The following is a 20136-nucleotide window of genomic DNA, read 5'->3' on the forward strand; positions in this document are numbered from 1 at the left end:
GATGAAATGACTGGCCAGACAAACATAAGGGCAACATCGAGGCACTAAAACAAAACACCACCAAAAGCAGACAGACAGTGTGGCTGAGATTAGAAACAATAGAAGCATACTAATTATTTGCCACAGAAATGAAGTAATATTGAATGTAGTAACTTTAAGAACACTGGCCGTCTCTTACCCAAACAATCCTCTTAGTAAGCGAGGCACAAACAGAAGACAGATAATGTTAAAGAGAAATGACATATGCAAATAAACATAGCTGACACTGTGCTAGTACTGGCACAATAAACAGTACGGAAACAGATACAAGGGCCAGTTAATAGAGTGCACTGTGCATCTTGCTGTAAATGACCTCTATACTTTCTCCATCCAATAGCTTTGTGATTGCCCACTTTGAAATTGAAGGTCTTTGTAGGCATGGACCCATCTATTGGCAGGATAGACTGTCAAGGACAATGGGGTCTGATTATTTAGCCAAAAAATGCCCACAGACTCCAATGTATAGTTTACTTTGTACATTATTGCCTTCCCAATGGCAAAACATTCAAACTACTTCAGGAGGATTGCTTTGTATTGATACGACTTCACCCTAAATGTATAAAAGTGTTACTATGTAATAATAATAGCATTACTGTATAATGATACTTTGTTGGAAACTTGTTGCATAAATGTTGGTTGGCAGCCGAGATATATTGGATGTAATGTATAAAAATAATAAAAAAGATGTTTAAAAAAAAACAAAAACCTACTTTAGGGGGTAAATTAGTAAAATCCAAAAATGTATCACTAACCACTCTGACCAGACTGGCGTGCACATTTTTACTGTATTTATCAATAAATTAACTTGAAAAAATTTGGTGCGGGAAAAGACTTTTCTGGATTTGACACCCGAAAACCACAAATTCTTTGGATTATTGTACGTAACCCAGCACAGATCATATCAAATTGGGACATCTGCCATTGAATTCTACATAATCTTGGCAGGTTTGAGATGGAGTACTTTTTTATTGGATTTATAGAAACCTCTGGGTTTTATAAATTATGGTTTTTCCCTTTAAAACTCCTACCAATTGGACTTTAGTAAATAACTGCCTAATTGTTGGTATGGTATGGAGCATGAATACACACTCATACTACTCATTACTGTGTATTGATAATAGGGCCAGTGCACACTCATTGTTAATTTAAAACTGCCATAGAGGGGCAATGAAGTGAGCTACATTTACACCAATTGACTCCAAGATTTTAGGGAGGAAAATTGGAGCTGTTTAAAAATATGCTTTTCTAGGAATTGGACATAAGCCTGCAAAGACCTCAAGGTGAGGGGTGTATGGCTTTACCAGCCCATATACTACATGGCATCCCAGCACAGGAAGCTTTATATCAACTGTACCAAAGTATTACCCAGGACCAATGCTCTCCCTTGTATATATTATATTATTATAGAGACTAGTAACAATGGCTATCCCCCAACCCGCCCCACTAGACCGCAAGATATATTTGGAGGAACCCGGAGTGCACAGAATACTCCTACCTAGTGTAAGGAAGTCTTACTGGCGCTGTTACCGGCGCTCCCTCCTGCCTCCCCAAGATGGCGCCGCCCAGGGATTCCACGCGGTACACCGTGACGGCAGCGTCAGAATGGACGCATCTTCGTGACGGCAGCGTCAGAATGGACGCAGCATTGTGACGTCATCACGTTAGTTTGGCGCCAAATGAGGCCTATTTAAGACACCAGGACATTACAGACATTGTCCTAATATACTGTAGTTATTACCTTGTGTGTTCCTGGGTGCGCTTTACTCTTGTGATTATTGATTCTCGTGTTTGACTTCGGTCTATTTATTGGACTTTGAACCTTTCTGCCTGAACTGACCCATTTGCCTGGACTTGACGATTCTTTCTCTTCACCCTTGTCGGATACCTTGAACTGTGTTGGACTGGTGTTTGCTCCTTGGTTCGCAATCCTAACGAAGACTTCAGGCCCCTTACACCCGTCCTTTCTCCCCCGTCCACCGGATAGTGTCCCCCACTCCCTGCCCTCTCACACCAGGGATTTCTAACAACTATTGAGGAAGCAGACCCTGAAGCCTGGAGCGCCCGCCCATCTCATGATATTGCATCTTATGTAGACCCACAAAAGCCCAAATGGAGTAATGAAACTCTTGCCCCAGTTGACTAACACAACAAACTCACACTAGCTAAAAAATGAGGGCAGGAATGAAACTTTTTGATAAACCGTGGACAGAACAGGGTCACATCATACCACAACCTAAGCTCTATACATTAGGTACAATGTCTCTACCAAATACTCCAAGCATTATTTCTAGCTTCTAAAAAGATAGTCCCCATACAGATCACTGCAACACTTAACATTTATTATTTAGAATTTAACCTTTGTATCTATAAACATGCAGAAGTCCCAAAAGCATCAGGCCCGTGTCCACCTTCCAAAAACTTTGTTTTTTAGTTCACTTGGTTTTAGATAGCTCACCAGAAATACAGAATACCTATATTTGTACCCCAATATTTGGAACTGTGGCTATTAAACACAATAATAAACAATAGTCGACTCATATAAAGACAGTCTAAAGTGCTAAAAAAAGGAGTTAAGTGTCAGTATTTTTGCCCCAATGTCCCCCTCTGTTTTTCATCTGAAAATCTCTGCGTGACAGGTGGATGGGACAAAAACGTTCTAAGTGAATGTCACCCTAATGGGTGCAATTTTTCTCCCCTTAGTACTTACACCTCTCCAATATTAAATTAACCCTCAATCTTCTGTGCAATCAACAAATCTGTACAAACATTTCTGTTACAAACTACTTTTTCATTTTTAAACAATTTCCATGTAAAAATGCAGATACATGAAACATAAAACAATCCCTGGGTAGATACGGTATAGTTACCTGAATGGCTTAGGCGGTAATATACTAAAACGTGTCTTGTCCAAGATTTTCCGGATTCGATTCCGCCCCCCAGAGACTGTATTGGCTTTCATTTTCTTGCTTGTTCGATCCCGTGGAAACATCTGTTCTACATCATTTGAGAGATCGGGGATGGAGTATCTATTATTCTTCTTCTCTGCGATTTTAGGGACGTGTGGGACCCCATTTTTTTTCTCCTGCCCAATTCGATTTAGAAGCTCTTTGAACACTATGATGTAATTAAATTATGAAGAGAGAGAAAAGGTGATCTAATTAGTTCTATGTTTAGTATTTCTGCAGTTGCTAAACTCAGCCAATCATGGATAGGATGCTGTGGTATACAGAAAACGAATTTAGCCAGTGCTAGTAAATCAGTCCCAATGTCCAGAGTTAACTACACTGCTTAGGCTAGGGCCACGCGACATGTTTCTCTGTCCGCTGCTCCTCTTCTGCTGTGCTGCCTGCACTCATTACCTCTGCTCAGGTGCAGGCAGACGAGATGGATTTTGGAGCAAAACACAAGATTTTGTATTTGAAGCAGAAATCCACAGTGCCTGCAGCAGAAGAAAGAGCGAGAAGCAGTGGGACAGCAGATTCTTGCAGGAGAAGAATCTGTGTTACATGGACCAAGCCCTTTATACTCTGCACCAGTGATCCCCAACCAGTAGCTTGTGAGCAACATGTTGCTCCCCAATCCCTTGGATGTTGCACTCAGTGGCCTCAGAGCATGTGCTTATTTTTGAATTCCAAGTTTGGAGGCAAGTTTTAGTTGCATAAAAATCAGGTGTCCTACCAAACAGAGGCTCCTGTAGGCTGCCAGTCCATTTAGGAGCTAGCAATAGTCAATCACAGCCTTATTTGGCACCACCCTGGAACATTTTTCATGCTTGTGTTGCTCTTAGGGATGCAACGAATCCAGGATTCAGAATTTTTCAGCAGGATTCGGCCAAATCCTTCTGCCCGGCTGAACCGAATCCTAATTTGCATATGCATATTAGGGGCAGAGAAGGAAATCTTGTGACTTTTTGTCACAAAACAAGGAAGTAAAAAAAATGTTTTCCCCTTCCCACCCCTAATTTGCATATGCAAATTAGGATTTGGGTTCGGTATTCGTCCAAATACTTTGCGAAGGAATCGGGGGTTCGGCCGAATCCAAAATAGTGGATTCGGTGCATCCCTAGTTGCTCACCAACTCTTTTTACATCTGAATGTTGCTCACTGCTGGAAAAAGGTTGGGGACCCCTGCTCTGCACTAACAGGGTCTAACAGTGAACAGTGAACCAGTGTCTAGATTGTACACAGGTCAGCAACAATTATTCTATGTATCCAAATGGCAGAAGAAGAACAAATAAAGAGAAGCTAAAGTTTATATTAACTAAAAAAAATGCAGAGGAAGACAGAAAGGAGGCAGGGACCCTTATAAGAACAGCAAGCAAGAAAATATACTAACAAAACTACGTAATTGTTCAACTCACCAAAAATGTTGGTTTTCACAGTGATGGAAAGGTGTGTGTTGTTTTTCAAGATCTCCAGGGCTTTTGCGTAAGGGATATTTTCAAAATTTTGCCCATTGACTTCCATAATCTTTTACCGGAGGAAAGAAAGACCATTAATAACAATTAATTAATAATAATTAAGAATAGAATGTTAAATCAAATAAAGTAGTACTAGATTACACTGCACAGCATAAACAATGTTATACAAAAGGAAAAAAAATGGCTAAATCTTGGGTTCATCAAAATAGTCATCTTTTTCAAGGGATCAGAACCACCTGTGTGTACTTTAACACTGACAAAGGGGGCATGAGGCCCCTGACACGTTTCATTTTTTTGTACTCTGCACAAATAAAGGAGGTACTTCGGGTAACCCACATTGAACCTTCTGAGTGCATGTTCTTTCTTCTCCAATTTCAGTTTGAGGCAAGAGCAGCCCAAACACAACTGTTCAAGGTCATAAGCTCCATTTACAGACAGATTTCTAATCGCACAATGTCCTCTATACATGAATTACATTTTAAAGCCTCTGTTTTCAGCCAAAGCTAGGTGTGTAACCATGGTACCCATGACTTCCTTGGTGGGTATAGCCTTAGCTTTGATTGGCCGGTGTTATTTTAATTCAGATTGGTACTTTTACGTGATTTTCTGAAAGTGTTTCCTGATTGGTGCACTTTCTTTTAAACACTGTATGCTGAGTTGTGTCTAGTTAGCCTAAGTGTTTGTAACACGAAATGCGTAAGGCTGCTTCTAAGTGACATTAATGAAAACTTTACTTGATTTTATCTGCCTTGTGGGAAGACTGCCTTAATTGAGTGCCTGGTCTATATGTATATGATTACATCTGAATCCCTTGCTTAAAGGAACAGTAAAACCAAAAAATGGAAGTCTCTTAAAGAAATGACAATATAATATACTGTTGCCCTCAACTGGTAAAATTGGTGTGTTTGCTTCAGAAAGACTACTATAGTTTATATAAACACGGTTCTGTGTAGCCATGGAGGCAGCCATTCAAGCACAGGATACACAGTAGATAACAGATAAGTACTAATATAATTTATATAAACAAGCTGCTGTGTAGCCATGGGGGCAGCCAATCAAGCACAGGATACACAGTAGATAACAGATAAGTTCTGAAGAATCCCATTGTATACTACAGAGCTTATCTGTTATCTGCTGTGTATCCTGGGCTTGAATGGCTGCCCCCTTGGCTACACAGCAGCTTGTTAATATAAACTATAGTAGTTCTTCTGAAGCAAATACACCAGTTTTACCAGTGCAGTACAACAGTGCATTATATTTTCATTTCTTTAAAATAATTTAAATTTTTGGTGTTACTGTTCCTTTAAGGTTCAGGGTGGTGCACCTGGGCCTTTTCTGTTATGTGGTAAGTCAAATTACTTTATGGACCTCCTAGTTATTATTTTAGAACTACAGGCTAGGCAAATCCTGCTATGCAACAATAAGATATGTATTTCCCATAAACTGTGTTTTTATATATGCCATGCCTTACAGAGTAATAGCTGGGATCAAGTACAAGGTACTGTTTTATACTACAGAGAAAAAGGAAATAATTAGTAAATATTAGAATTATTTGATTAAAATGGAGTCTATAGGAGATGGCCCTTAGGTAATTCGGAGCGGGTTTCCGAATAATGAATCCTGTACCTGTATTTACATTAACCGCTAAAGCGAAAGAAGAAGAATGAAAAAGAAAATTATCTTACCTGATCTCCACTTTTTAATCCAACTTCTGCAGCTTTGCTTCCGGCCTCAACACTTTCAATAAACATGCCGAAACCTTTGTCACTTCCCCCAAGAACGGTGAAATTAAAAGGTGATTCACGAGAAGGTTTAAGCAGTGTAACCTGTCTCAATTTGGCTTTTGCCGCACAGGCTATGTTTAGCAGTCGCAGATGACCCTTCATTTTCTGTGGGACACAGATTATTATCAATTCAATTCATAATTCAATGCGGACTTTCCCAAAGGACATCTATTGAGTTTTTGTTTCATAAACTATGCAATAAGCTTTTCTCGCTGAATTGCATGTGGACTTTTATTGGGAAACACATCATCGGTTTCAACTTTATTCGCTGCACAGAAACTTTTACTCCAAACATATTCACTGTTGGGTCAGACATAGGTGTAGATTTGCTAAAGGGCGAAGTGACTAATGCTGGAGAAAATTCGGCAGCATGACGTCATTCAGGCCGATTTACAAATTTTTAGTGGAAACAGTCCCAAAAAACGCTGGGGACTTTTCCTTTTTTCAGAGTGATAGCCTGCAAAAGTCCTTATTTTTTTTTGGGTAACCGGGTTCCCCCATACATTTCCTAACAATGGAACATAAACTATACACTGGGCTCATGTTTAGGACATTATAACAACTCTATTTTCTTTATTAAGGTTCCCTGGACTTGTGTAATGTAATGTGATTGCTGCAACATATATGTCCATTCAACTTTATCATTCCTAGCCATATGCAAATTAGCCAACGCTAGCGCATCTTCACTTTGATTGCCGAAGTAACGCTAGCGAAAATTCCCCAGCGTTCGTCGCCCTGGACGCAACTTTGCATCTTTGTGAATTAGCGTTGTCCTAGCGAATTTACATTTAGGTTAGTGAATTTGCCCCTTAGTTTGATGAGAAAAACTTCTCTACTCTCTTCCAAATTTTTCTATAGACTTATATTAAGCTTTCATGAGATAAAAAATCTCATTAAATTAAATATGACCCAGTTATTTGTCATACTAAATGGTTTATGATTTTTAAACATAATGTAATAGAGAACGGAGACCTGATTAAATTATTGCTGCATTATTTAAGAAACAACATTATCCAACAGCAATAGCAGCCATGTAAATAATAACTGCCATAAAATTAAATACTTCCTTAAAGGGAATTCTTTTCACATAAAAATTAAGGGTGCCCAAAACACTTGTATGTGTGTTTTGGATAATTGCCTTGATGCACACTAATTAACAGTTCCACCTCAGCTCTTAGGTCCTTAAAGGGAAACGAATTTTCATGGTATCGTTTTTTAAATTATATAATGCAGCGTACTTTGTATATAATCATTCTACGATTGTACTTTTACATATTGAGCTTTAATGGCGTTGCTCATCTTCCAAATACTTTTTTCAGTTCAGATTGTTCACCAGAAATACAGACTTTTCATTTTTTTATTTCTTAGCATTTTTTCAAAATTGAAGTTCAAAGTTGAATGTTCCTGTCTCTGGTGTTTCAGTCTGACAGCTCAGTGATCCAGGAGCAGATCCTGAACTGTTACAATTTGGTACATTCAGTGGCTACATTAGTTGATATATTTCTCAGCAATATCTTTGGAATATTAGCAACTATTGTATCAATTCTAACAGCTGCCTTTAATAAAACTCAGGGATTCTGCTCAGCAGGGACAAATATAACAAATGTATCAACTAACTGTATCAATTTAAAACGGTTATAGAGTCGGCGACCCCCCCTCAGAGAGCTGCTTTAGGGCTCTTACTGACGAGCGGTTGAAGCTGCGCTCCCCTGCGTTCCGTTTTTCTGCGTTCAGCCGCAGGGGAGCACAGGAATAGACGCATTTAGCTTTTTTCAATGGGGCTGTACTCACACAGGTGCATGTAGGCGCCAAACGCAGGAAAAATGCAGCATGTTGCGTCTCAACCTGCGTTCGGCGCCTGTGCGAGTACAGCCCCATTGAAAAAAGCTAAATGTGTCTATTCCTGCGCTCCCCTGCCGCTTCAACCGCTCGTCAGTAAGAGCCCTTAGAAGGTTTACACTAGAAGAAACTGTACACTTCAATATTAGAAAAAGTATCAGAAATAGAATATAGTAACTAATTGCAGAAAGTCTCTGTTTCTGGAGAACTATATGAAAACAACTAAACTGGAAAAAGTGTTTGAAGGTGAACAACCCCTTTTACAATTATTTAAGGCACTTTTTTGTCCTATTTTACTTCTTATTCTTATCCTAAAATCTGCCACTAGATACAGAGTAGACTTCTGCACAGCAGAGACACACTGTCAGATCTGGGGAGATCACCCGTCGACAAATCTCCTCTTTTTCGGGGCAACTAATCTCGCCGGCCTGCCTTTTTCTGCCTTCCCGTCAGCTAGAATGTAAATCGTCGGCGTCATGGCACTCTAGTGCTTCGTTTTCCGAAGTCGCCAGAAGTTTCGGAAAACAAATCGCTCAGAGTGCCATCCCGCTGGCGATTTACATTCTAGCCAGCGGGAAGGCAGTTCGGGGGGGATTAGTCGCCCCGAAGAAAAGGAGATTTGTCGCTGGGCGACTAATTTCCCCGAACTGCCTGGGGCCAGACATTGTGTCTTTCAGCCTGGGGAGAAATACAGGGCAAGAATCCACTGCTCTGCTGCCCAGTGTGCCTGCGCCTGGAAATATTGCCTACTCTTGGATACAGGCAGACGTGATGGATTTTGGCATGAGATGCAAAATCTTCTTTTTCAGTATCCAACATCCGCAATGTCTGTCTGCAACTGAAGTGGAGGAAATGTATTTAGGCGCAGGCACATCGATCAGCAGCGCATCAGTGGAGGAGCATCTCTGCAGGCCGAGAATCCGCAATGTCTGGCCCCAGCTTTAACATGGAATTACTCTGTTTATAATGGTGCTTATATCCCTCAGAGAGACTTGGGGATCATTTAGCAGTTTATTTGAAAATGCTAAACCATCACTGATGTTACTTTTGCATATCATTGTCTTCAAACTTGCTACTTTTCCATGAATCCCATTTTTGTACCGACAATTTTGTTTTTCTGAACAGGGCAAAAATGGAAATTGAAGCAACTGAAGACTGGTCTTTGCATAGAATGGCACCTACCGCATTTTCAAGATTCCTTTCAAATGCTTCCAAGAACCTTGTCATTGCAGGTTCTCCTTCAAAATCATTGAAATGGTTGTTAACCCATAGAAGTACAACTCGTGTTACCTTTGGAACCAAGCAAAATGTCAGTTTATACATTTCTTAGAATAAGCATCAAATGTACATATACAGCAGTGAAAATAAGTATTGAACAACTAAGAACCCAAGATCATAGAAAAGACAAAACAAATAAATCCAAAAATTAAGTTATGTGTAGTAAAGTAGAATGACACAGGGAATAACATGAATACAAGGAGGTGCAAAAAGGCATGGAAATCTACTGAAATCTGTCAGTATTACAAAAGCAATCCTGTCCCCCATCAGTGTAAATTAATATCAGCTGGTTTTGTTGATGGCCTATAAAAAGGTTTCTCATTAACAGGGTATCACACAAGAAGCATCTCATGATGGGTAAAAGCAAAGAGCTCTCTCTTAAGACCTTCGCAACGTTATTGTTGCAAAACATACTGATGGCATTGGTTACAGACGTATTTCTAAGCTACTGAATGTTCCTGTGAGCACCGCTGGGGCCATAAGCTGGAAGTGGACAGAACATCATCTCACCCTAAACTGGCCATGACCAGTTGCTTCTCGCAAGATTCCTGACAGAGGAGTCAAAAGAAGTATCAGAAGAGTTGGCCAAGAGCCAAGGATCACTTACGGAGAGCTTCAGAAAAACCTTGAATTAGCAGGTACAGTTTTTTCAAAGAAAACAATAAGTAATGCACTCAACAGACATGGCTTCTATGCTCACCACGCAAGACTACACTGCTGAAGAAAAAGCATGTTGAAGCTCGCTTAAAGTTTGCTGCACAACAAGCCAATGACATGGGAGAATCTAGTCTGGTCAGATAAGTAGGGAATGCACCGAATACAGGATCCGGTTTGGTATTCTGCCTTTTTCAGCAGGATTCGGCCGAACCCTTCTGCCTGGTCAAACCGAATCCGTACCCTAATTTGCATATGCAAATTAGGGATGGGGAGTGAAATTGTGTGACGTTTTTGTAAAAAAAACAAGGAAGTAAAAAAAGTTTTCCCCGTCCCACCCCTAATTTGCATATGCGGATTCTGATTCTGTTCGGTATTCAGGCGAATCTTTCGCAAAGGATTCAGGGGTTCAGATGAATCCAAAATAGTGGATTCGGTGCATCCCTACAGATGAAAGACGAAAAATTTTACTTTTTGGATGTCATTGCACACCACACTTGGAGGAGAAATGGCACTGCACATCACCCAAAAACACCATACTAACAGTGAAGTTTGGAGGTGGGAACATCATGGGTTGGGGCTGTGTTTCAGCATATGGTACTGGCAGACGTCATATAATTGAAGGAAGGATAAATGGAGAAATGTACCGGGACATTCTTGATAAGAATCTGCTGCCATTTACCAGGATATTGAAGGGTGAACATTTCATCAAGACAATTGAAACCAATTGAGAGTTTCCTTGGCTTTGTGTTTGGGATAGAGAAAGAAAACTAAGCTGCTAGAATGGCCCAGTCAATCAACCAACTTGAATCCAACTGAAAATCTATGAAAAGAACTGCAGATCTGAGTTCATAAAAGAGGCCCCTGGAACCTTCAAGATCGAAAGAAAGTTTGTGTGGAAGAATGGGCCAAAATCACACCTAAGTATTAAATACATTTCAGTAAGCGTGTTCAAAACTTATTCCCTGTGTTATTCCTCTTTACTACACATAAATTATATTAAATAAATTATATCATTTGTTTTGAGTTCTTTGTATGTGTAAATTACTTGGCTTGTTACCGTTATCAGGTGTAAATTTCATGTCAAATTAATTATTTGCCCTTTTCTTCTAACTCTTTCCAGCTTTCAAATGGGGGGTCACTGACCCCATCTACAAGACAAATGCTCTGTAAGGCTACACATTTATATTAGTGTAGTATTATATATTATAGTATAGTTTATATTGCTTCTTTATATTGCCCATCTTTCTATTCAGATCCTCTCCTATTAATAGTCAAGTGTATGGTTGCTAGGGTCATTTGGACCATAGCAACCGGATGGCTGAAATTGCAAACTGGAGAGCTGCTGAATAAAAAGCTAAATAACTCAAAAACCACAAATAATAAAGATTTAAACACAATTGCAAATTGTCTCAGAATATCACTCTCGACATCATACTAAAAGCGAACGCAAAAGTGAGCAAATTACAAACCTTGTCGCGACGACTGTCATCTTTGAACCATTCCAAAAGCTTGTCCCCAACTTCTAATGGACTTGAAAGGAATGTCCTGTATGTTAATAGAAAATCTTCTATGAAGGTAGGGTCAACAACAGAGTGCTCTTCTATTAGGTGCATGGTGAGTCTTTCTGGTGTCCCCTAAAAAACATAAAATGCACAGTGCATGGATATTGATGAAGAAAATGAGTTAACCCTTTTATAAGGAATTTGTTTTAATCAGTCCAGTAAAGGGCAGTTTTTAAAACAGAGAACAAAGGCGATCGTATAAGGTCATGGGAGGTATTAATATAATTAAAGGTCATCACAGTGATGGAAAAGTAGTCCCTTCTGTTGCCCCTTCTACAACTATTGACGTTTATGTAAAGTCTACTTTCTTTCTGGTATTTTGTACTTAAAGTATAAAGTGTTAAATCCGTGTTAAATCCCTAAACTGGCAGCAAAACATAAAGTAATCCATCTACATTTAAGAAAAAAAACATCTTAAATTATTTAAAAACCTAATGACTCTAGTAATTAGAATGGCCAATAAAGTTGGTGTCACTCTCTAGGGAGCAGCCTATAACATTGACAGGGAATGCAAATGTGGGGGGAGGAGGACAGGCTGATCACTGGTTGGGGAGATGAAACAACTGAGATAAAAGGGGAGATAGTTTTGTAATAACAGTAGCATCATAATAAAAAAGTTCAAAGTAATTAATATATAATTTAGTCATCCTACACTGGTACAACTGGTTTGTTTGCTTCGAAAACACTAATATAGTTCATATAAATAAGCTGCCATGTAGCCAATCTAAAATACACACAGCAGTGATGTGCGGGTCAAGAAAAACTTGACCCGCACCCAACCCCAAAGCTGGCCATAGACGCAAAGATCTGATCGTACGAATCTCCGTTTCGTACAATTTTCTGGGCCGTGCGTTTCGGACAGGTTAGAAAATTTCAGTCGGCTACCGATAATATCTCTGCATGTATTGCCGATCTGACAATATCAGTGGGAGACAGATTTTGTCGGACATAACTTTCGTACGATTGCTGTCAGGGGCAGAACATCGTCTGATCTGTTCTTTTACTACTTTATTTGATCTGAATGGTTAGTGACAGGTCAGGAGATGGCACTGGACGATCATTCGTCTGATATGAAGGTAAATCTGCAGGTCTATGGCCAGCTTAACTTTTGCCTGTCCAACCCATGCCCACTGGCATCCAGCTTCCCCCCCTCCTTTTATAGACTCGTGCTGACCTGCCGTGATGATGACATCACAAAAGGGGGGGGCAAGGCCGGTGTGCGTCTATAAAACCAGAAGCCAGAAGTCGTAAGCCGGCACCGCAAAAGGTGCACCAAGCCGAGCTCTCACATCATTAACATACAGGTTAAATAGCAGATAAACACTGTAGCATACTTGTGTTTAGTTCTTACACAGGAATCTAAACCCATTATCTTCTACAGAGCTTATCTGCTATGTAGCCTGTGATTTTCTCCTTTTTGTCAGGCTATGGCTATCCTTACTGGCATTTCTGAAACATAGCAGAACCACAGGGCATTAAATAGAGGGCTATTCTTTGTTTCAGAGGGACTGGCTAAATGTCAAAGGAGAAGGGGCATGCCTAAATACTCAGCATGATTGGAAACATGACATAATGGACAAGGCTTTAATTATAGGAGTAAAACCTTATGCATGGAACTATTCACAGATTGTAAAGTGCTAGGCAGCTTAACTGTAGTAGTGCACTACGGAGAATACTACCGACTCCCTTGTGTAAGGAAGGGGGAGGAGGAGCGAGTCTCAGACAAAAGACTGTAAATTAGTTATTGACTTGAATAATACTGCCAAAGCACAAGGCTACCCAAAAAAAATAATAGCCTACTGAATGAAAACCTAATAACTTTACAATATACATGTATTAAACATTTTCAGTGCTTTTGAAGTTATTGGTAAAAACGATTGCTATTGAAAGCAGCATTTGCTTAACTCCTGCTTATTACTATTCCGGCAATGTTGCAAAAGTGTGAGTTCCCCAGCAGCAAAGACAGGTCTGTTAATGAGCTGCCTTGTCTTACATTGTATTAACAGTCTGAGCCATCAGGGCAGAGAATAGAAAGGAACAGATACTGCTTTCAATGGCAATACATACAGTATACACATAACTTACACATCCAGGGTCGGGCCCTCTCCAGACCTCCGACTTTCTGGCCTGGAGCGTGCGCCACGCTACGTGTTCATGCGCGGACCCGGCGTGCTGCACGCACGGTCCAGTCACGCAGGATTATTTCTTTATAAGGCAGCAGGGGGACAGGTATGGGGCAGCAGGGGGCCGGGGCCCACCGGGTTTCTTCCCGGTGTCCCGTCGGACCAGTCTGACACTGTACACACCATATACAATGTGTAATGAATGTATATTGCAAAGCTGTTTAGAATTATATTTTAGTCTATTAGGCAAAAAATATGTATTTGAATTACTAGCATACTAGCTTCAAGTGTTACTAGTACAGCTGGGTAATTGTGACCACATTAATGTTTGTAGAAAACATTCACTGGAACAACAAAGAATTCAGGAAAGCAAACTTTAGCACATTCACATCTATGAAATCTTAAATTCTTCTATGTGGACATGAGGTTTTCAGCACACGCAAGCCTGCATTTAAAAGAGAAGGAAAGTCTTCTTGCACTTGGGAGTACTTAATGTTAGGCACCCTCAAGTGATTGTATTTACTTACTTGAAACCCTCCAATCAGCAGAAAACTGCACCGGCCTGGGGTTCTTCCAGTGAGCACCACGGAGCGATCCTCTTCCGGCTTCCTCTTTCTTCGCATGGTTCCGCATGCGCAGTGGAAAGAAAAGCCGAACCTTAACTATAAAGTCAGCTATTTCACTCAAGAGTGCATGCATCTGCCCCGGGAAATTTGAAGAAAGAAGACTGTGGAAGAGTATTGCTCCGTGGTGCTCACTGGTATAACCCCAGGCCAGTGCAGTTTTCTGCTGATAGGAGCACCAGCCCGTGGGGTTCGGGTAAGTCAATACAATCACTTGGGGTGCCTAACATTTGGCACCCCCAAGTGCAAGATGACTTTCCTTCTCCTTTAAAGTGATATTAATAAATCACTGTTCTAAATATAATTGGTTTCCAGCACTGAATTCAGAACTGAATTGATCCATAGCAATGTTTCGTGAATACGTACATAAATGTTTTAGAAATCGTAATGAGATTTGTAATCTGTGCAGATACTTTTCAACATTTTCCAATACCTTGAGCTTACCTGAATTACTATGTGTCCCTTCCGTGTGCCACTTCTATCCAGCTCTCGGTGTTCGTTAACCATAACAATCTCTCCTTTTTCCTTGACTTTGTGTGTGTTTTTTTCCACATGATTTAATATCCGAAAGTAGTCCTGCTGTGCTATGCACACAAACTGTCCCAAAAATAATAAGAGGGTAATTAAGGAATCTCTAGTACATAAAAACTGGTTCAGCAGATATGCAGTCCAATAACAACAAATGACTTAGACATTAGAATTTGCTTATGCGCCATTACATGCTTTCATGTCTTACTGCAAAACCACAAAGAAACTAAAATGGCTAAAAGAGAAACATGGAAAACGTCCTTTCTTAAAATATGGAAATGAAAATCAAGCTGAAAGTGAAGCAGGGAAGGTCTAGCAGATCATTTCCTTAAAAATCGTAATAGAAAAATGTGAAGTATTTTAGCCGACTATTCTTAATCTAAGAAAAATGTCCATTTTGTGGTCAAAATACAAAATAAACAACACGACAGCTTTTAAATGCTTTACACTTACTGCCCAATCCTTTAAATAACTCCACACATGGAAACTTTCCCAATGCATAGCTTTAAAGTGGTGGTTCACCTTTAAGATAACTTTTAATATGAATGACCATCTCTAAGCTACTTTTCAATTGGTCTTCATCATTTGTTTTCCTTATAGTATTTTAATTATTTGCCATCATCTTATGACTCATCTTACTATTACTCATCTTACTATTCAGGCCCTCTCCTATTCACATTCCAGTCTTGTATTCAAATCAATGCATGGTTGCGAGGGTCATTTGGACAAACAAAAGATAAAAGAAATTTATAGTCCATGCATCTTAGTCTGAGAATGCATCCAATCTTTAGTAGCCACATGCAGCACGACTACGGAAAACAGCAATCAAGTCTATGTTGGACAACATTTTTAATTATTTGTCTTCGCCTTCTGACTCTTTCCAGCTTTCAAATGGGGGCAACTCATCCAAGGATCCGAAAAACGATTGCTCTGTTAGGCTACAATCAGGGGTGTAACTACAGAGGAAGAAGACCCTGCAGGGGGGGGCAGGAGGTATGAAGTAGGAATACACCGAATCCACTATTTTGGATTCGGCCGAAACCTGGAAACCTTCGTGAAAGATTCGGCCGAATACGGAATCCGAATCCTAATTTGCATATGCAGATTAGGGGTGGAAAGGGGAAACATTTTTTACTTCCTTGTTTTGTGACAAAAAGTCATGTGATTTCCATCCCTGCTCCTTATTTGCATATGCAAATTAGGATTCGGTTCAGCAGGGCAGAAGGATTTCGGCAGAATCCGAATCCTGCTATCAGCAGAAAAGTGCACCGGCCCAGGGTTATTCCAGCGAGCACAACAGAGCATTTGCCTTCCGGCTTTTTTATAGCGAAAACCCGAACTTTAACGAAAAAGCTGGGTATTTCGTTCTCCTGTGCATGCGTCTCCCTCGGGAAATTTGAAGAGAGAACCAGGAAAGCAATTGCTCTTTGGTGCTCGCTGGAATATCAGACTGCTACCATACAGAAAGCCAAATAATTTAAAAACAATTTTTAAAAAAATGAGGGCCAATTTAAAATTGTTTCTGAATATCAATGTCTGTATCATACTAAAAAGTTAAAGGTGAACAACCCCTTTAATGTATAAAGCTGTAACAAATCTGTAACACAGAATACCTTTGGTTATCTCAACTATACACATAAAAAACTAAGGGGTTATGTAATATAAGGCACTAAGTTTGCCCAGGAGCTGTAACCCATAGCAACCAATCAGCAGGTAACATTTACTGCTCACCTGTTTAAAAACACACATCTTATTGGTTGCTGTAGGTTCCTGCTCCTGGGCAAACTTAGTGCCTTTTATTACATATGGGGTGCTGTTGTATAAGTTAACCACTATATATACTGTATATTACATAAAGTTAAAGGGATACTGTCATGGGAAAACATGTTTTTTCCAAAACGCATCAGTTAATAGTGCTGCACCAACAGAATTCTGCAATGAAATCCATTTGTCAAAAGAGCAAACAGATTTTTTTTTATATTCAATTTTAAAATCTGACATGGGGCTATATTGTCAGTTTCCCTTGTCATGTGACTTGTGCTCTGATAAACTTAATTAAGTCACTCTTTACTGCTGTACTGAAAGTTGGAGTGATATCACCACTGCCCTTCCCCCCCCCCCCCAGCAGTCTAACAACAGAACAATGGGAAGGTAACTAGATAGCAGCTCCCTAACACAAGATAACAGCTGCCTGGTAGATCTAAGAACAGCACTCAATAGTAAAAGCCACGTCCTACTGAGACTGATTCAGTTACATTAAGTAGGAGAAATAACAGGCTGCCAGAAAGTAGTTCCATCCTAAAGTGCAGACACAAGTCACATGACTGGGGCAGCTGGGAAACTGACAATATGTCTAGCCAAATGTCAGATTTCAAAATTGAATATAAAAAAATCTGTTTGCCCTTTTGGAGAATTGGATTTCAGTGCAGAAGTCTGCTGGAGTAGCAATATTCATTTTGGAAAAAAAAAACATTTTTCCATGACAGTATCCCTTTAATAAAGGAAAACCACATACCTGGCAATCGTCTGCTTTGGTTTTTACTACTCCATCCATGTACTGTGTTTCTAAAGATGGGTTTATCCCAAAGCTATTTCCCATACAAAGGTTTTCCACCTTGCCATCTGTATGGCTGATTTCTACAGTCCCATTAAGGATGACATACCAAGAGTCCAGCTGAGAAAAACAAAATGAAAATGTAAGACACCATACATTAAACACACATAATTAGACAAAATATAAAACAAACCAGGATACTGCACAAATGTGTCAGCCTTATAATACCAGGAAATAATTACATAAATAAAATCTACTGTCTTGACCTCTTATTTATTTTTTTAAGTAATACTGACTTGGTGTCAGGAAGAATATGAGAAGTGTGGTCGACCTGGAAAAATGCTCTTCTAATATATGGAATGAGTTATATAGAAACTCATTATCCTGGATTACAGGAAGGCCATTTCCCATGCATTCCATTTTAATCAAATAATTCAAATTTTAAAAAAAAATATTTCCTTGTACAGGTATTGGACATTACTAAATAAGCTCATAAGCTGTACAGGTATTGGACATTAAATAAGATCAAATTATGTCCTTGTACAGGTATTGGACATTAAATAAGATCAAATTATTTCCTTGTACAGGTATTGGACCTGTTATCCAGAATGCTCTGGACCTGGGGGTTTCCAGATAATGGATCTTTCTGTAATTTGGATCTTCATACCTTAAGTCTACTAGAAAATCTTAAATAAACTCAATAGTCTGGTTTTGCCTCCAATAAGGATTAATTATATCTTAGTTGGAATCCTGTACAAGCTACTATTTTATTATTACAGAGAAATAGAAAATACATTTGAAAAATATGGATTATTTGGATAAAATGGAGTCTACGGGAAACGGCCTTTTCGCTAATTCGGAGCATTCTGGATAATGGATCCCATACCTGTACTTGATCCCAACTAAGTATAATTAATCCTTATTTCAGGCAAAACAATCTTATTTGGATTGAATTAATGTTTAAAGGTTTTTTTAGTAGACTTAAGGTATGGAGATCCAAATTACGGAAACTGGGAAAAAACCCTGGTCCCGATCATTCTGGATAACAGGTCCCATACGTGTACAAAAAGAAAGCTGCGCAAGTGCATACATTTTTAAAAACAGGGGATTTTAGTTACAAGTTTATGATTTTAAAAATGCCAAGTCGTTATAACAGCTCAAGGTAAACCTCAAGCGGAGAGGTGAAAGTTTAGGGAAATATTTAGGAGCCCACCTTGACTTTCTAATAAAACATGGGGCATTCACCAATCTCTTTTTATCCATGTTTATCCATCCATGTTGTTATTTTTATCCAACCAGTTTCAAGGAACCAGGAAAATTTAATGCTTGCCTAAAGGGTAACCCCATTTTTTAGCTATGTGTTACTCACACTCACTTTGTAAAAGAACATTATTGAGCGAACACCTTGTACGCTGACTTTAGTTGAGTTCAGTGCCATTTTCTGAAATGTATACACTCTGCTCCCACTGCCAATGTCAATGTTTTGTTACTTACTTCTTGCCCATCTTCAATGATGATCGCGCCAGCCTGTTCCACAACTTCAAAAATCATGACCGAGCAAAGTTTTCGCCTCACCGACATGGTCATGTTGACAAAGGCTGGAAGCTGGTGCATGAATTCCAACAATTGCTCTGTTTGTATAGATATATTTACATTAGCAAAATGGATTGACCGAGTCCTAAAATGATACTACTGGACAACGCCATACTTACTTCATTTGTGCATTGACAGAAGGCATAGAGAGAAAAAAACGAGACAGACATAGATGAACAAAACATGTCCTTAGTAATAGGATGGATTTACCAGCCTGGAAGTGTAGGAGCTCTCCGACCACGACTGTCCATACTTCCAAAATTAAAGTGCAAATGCCCCTCAAAAGTCTCTGTCCAGTCCCACATGGGTGACATGAGCATGTGTTTGTATGCATTCATACAAATATACACAAACACACAAGATAAAGAACTATCTTCCTTTTATGTCATAGCCTTAACCTTTTTCAGCACACAACACAAGACGCTTTATATGCCCCATAAATCAATATTTTGCCATAAAATCTTATAATATGTCCATATTGTGCCTATTAAATATTTAGGGTAGAGTAGAGTAGGGAAAGCAGGAGTCGCCATTCAAATACAAAGAGAGCTGAAATTATAAGGGCAGAGACACACGGTCATATTTGTCGCCCGGCCACAAATCTCCTGTTCTTCGGGGCTAATAATCTCCCCAAACTGCCTCCCCTCCGGCTAGAATGTAAGCCGCATTTGGATCGCTTAATTTTCCGAAGTCGCTCGAAGTCCACTCGTTTGGCGACAATCTCCCCGAACTGCCTCCCCTGCCTTCCCAGTGGCTAAAATGAAAAATAGCTATGTCGCCAAACGAGTGGATCTTATAGTGTATGGCCAGCTTAAGACTGAGAATGAGAATCTGAACAACCTGGGGACTAATGAGCCAAAATCTCTTAACAATATTGACAACTGGTACATACTTATAACAAAGAAAACAAAATAATTAAAGGAGAAGGAGAGCTCCAGTCCAAGGAGGGGTGCCAAATGTTAGGGCACCCCTCAAGGATTGTTTAGACTTACCTAACACCCCGAGGCTGGTGTTGGCAGAAAATTGAACCAGCCTGGGGCACTTGCAAAAGAGCTTCTTTCCGTCTTTCTTCGAAACCCAGTGGCTGAAGCACTGGAAGGAAGAAGATTGTTTGCAAGTGCACCAGGCTGGTGCAG

The 20136-nt window shown here is 39.7% G+C and overlaps 1 protein-coding gene across 11 annotated transcripts in view; it reads right to left on the reverse strand.

Moving 5' to 3' along the window:
- The window catches only part of LOC108712621 (rap guanine nucleotide exchange factor 6), a 136797-nt gene that overhangs the window by 56855 nt on the left and 59806 nt on the right, over positions 1-20136 (reverse strand). For all 11 annotated transcript variants that reach the window (XM_041588015.1, XM_018254917.2, XM_041588018.1 and 8 more), the window contains 8 exons: positions 18902-19038; positions 17369-17527; positions 14770-14922; positions 11487-11651; positions 9265-9372; positions 6145-6348; positions 4400-4508; positions 2907-3153 (listed from right to left, as the gene is read on the reverse strand). In XM_041588015.1, coding sequence (XP_041443949.1) covers positions 2907-3153; positions 4400-4508; positions 6145-6348; positions 9265-9372; positions 11487-11651; positions 14770-14922; positions 17369-17527; positions 18902-19038 — 1282 coding nt within the window. The remainder of the gene's footprint in view (positions 1-2906; positions 3154-4399; positions 4509-6144; positions 6349-9264; positions 9373-11486; positions 11652-14769; positions 14923-17368; positions 17528-18901; positions 19039-20136) is intronic.

Source organism: Xenopus laevis, chromosome 3S (genome assembly GCF_017654675.1).
Source record: "Xenopus laevis strain J_2021 chromosome 3S, Xenopus_laevis_v10.1, whole genome shotgun sequence".
Lineage (NCBI taxonomy): Eukaryota > Metazoa > Chordata > Amphibia > Anura > Pipidae > Xenopus > Xenopus laevis.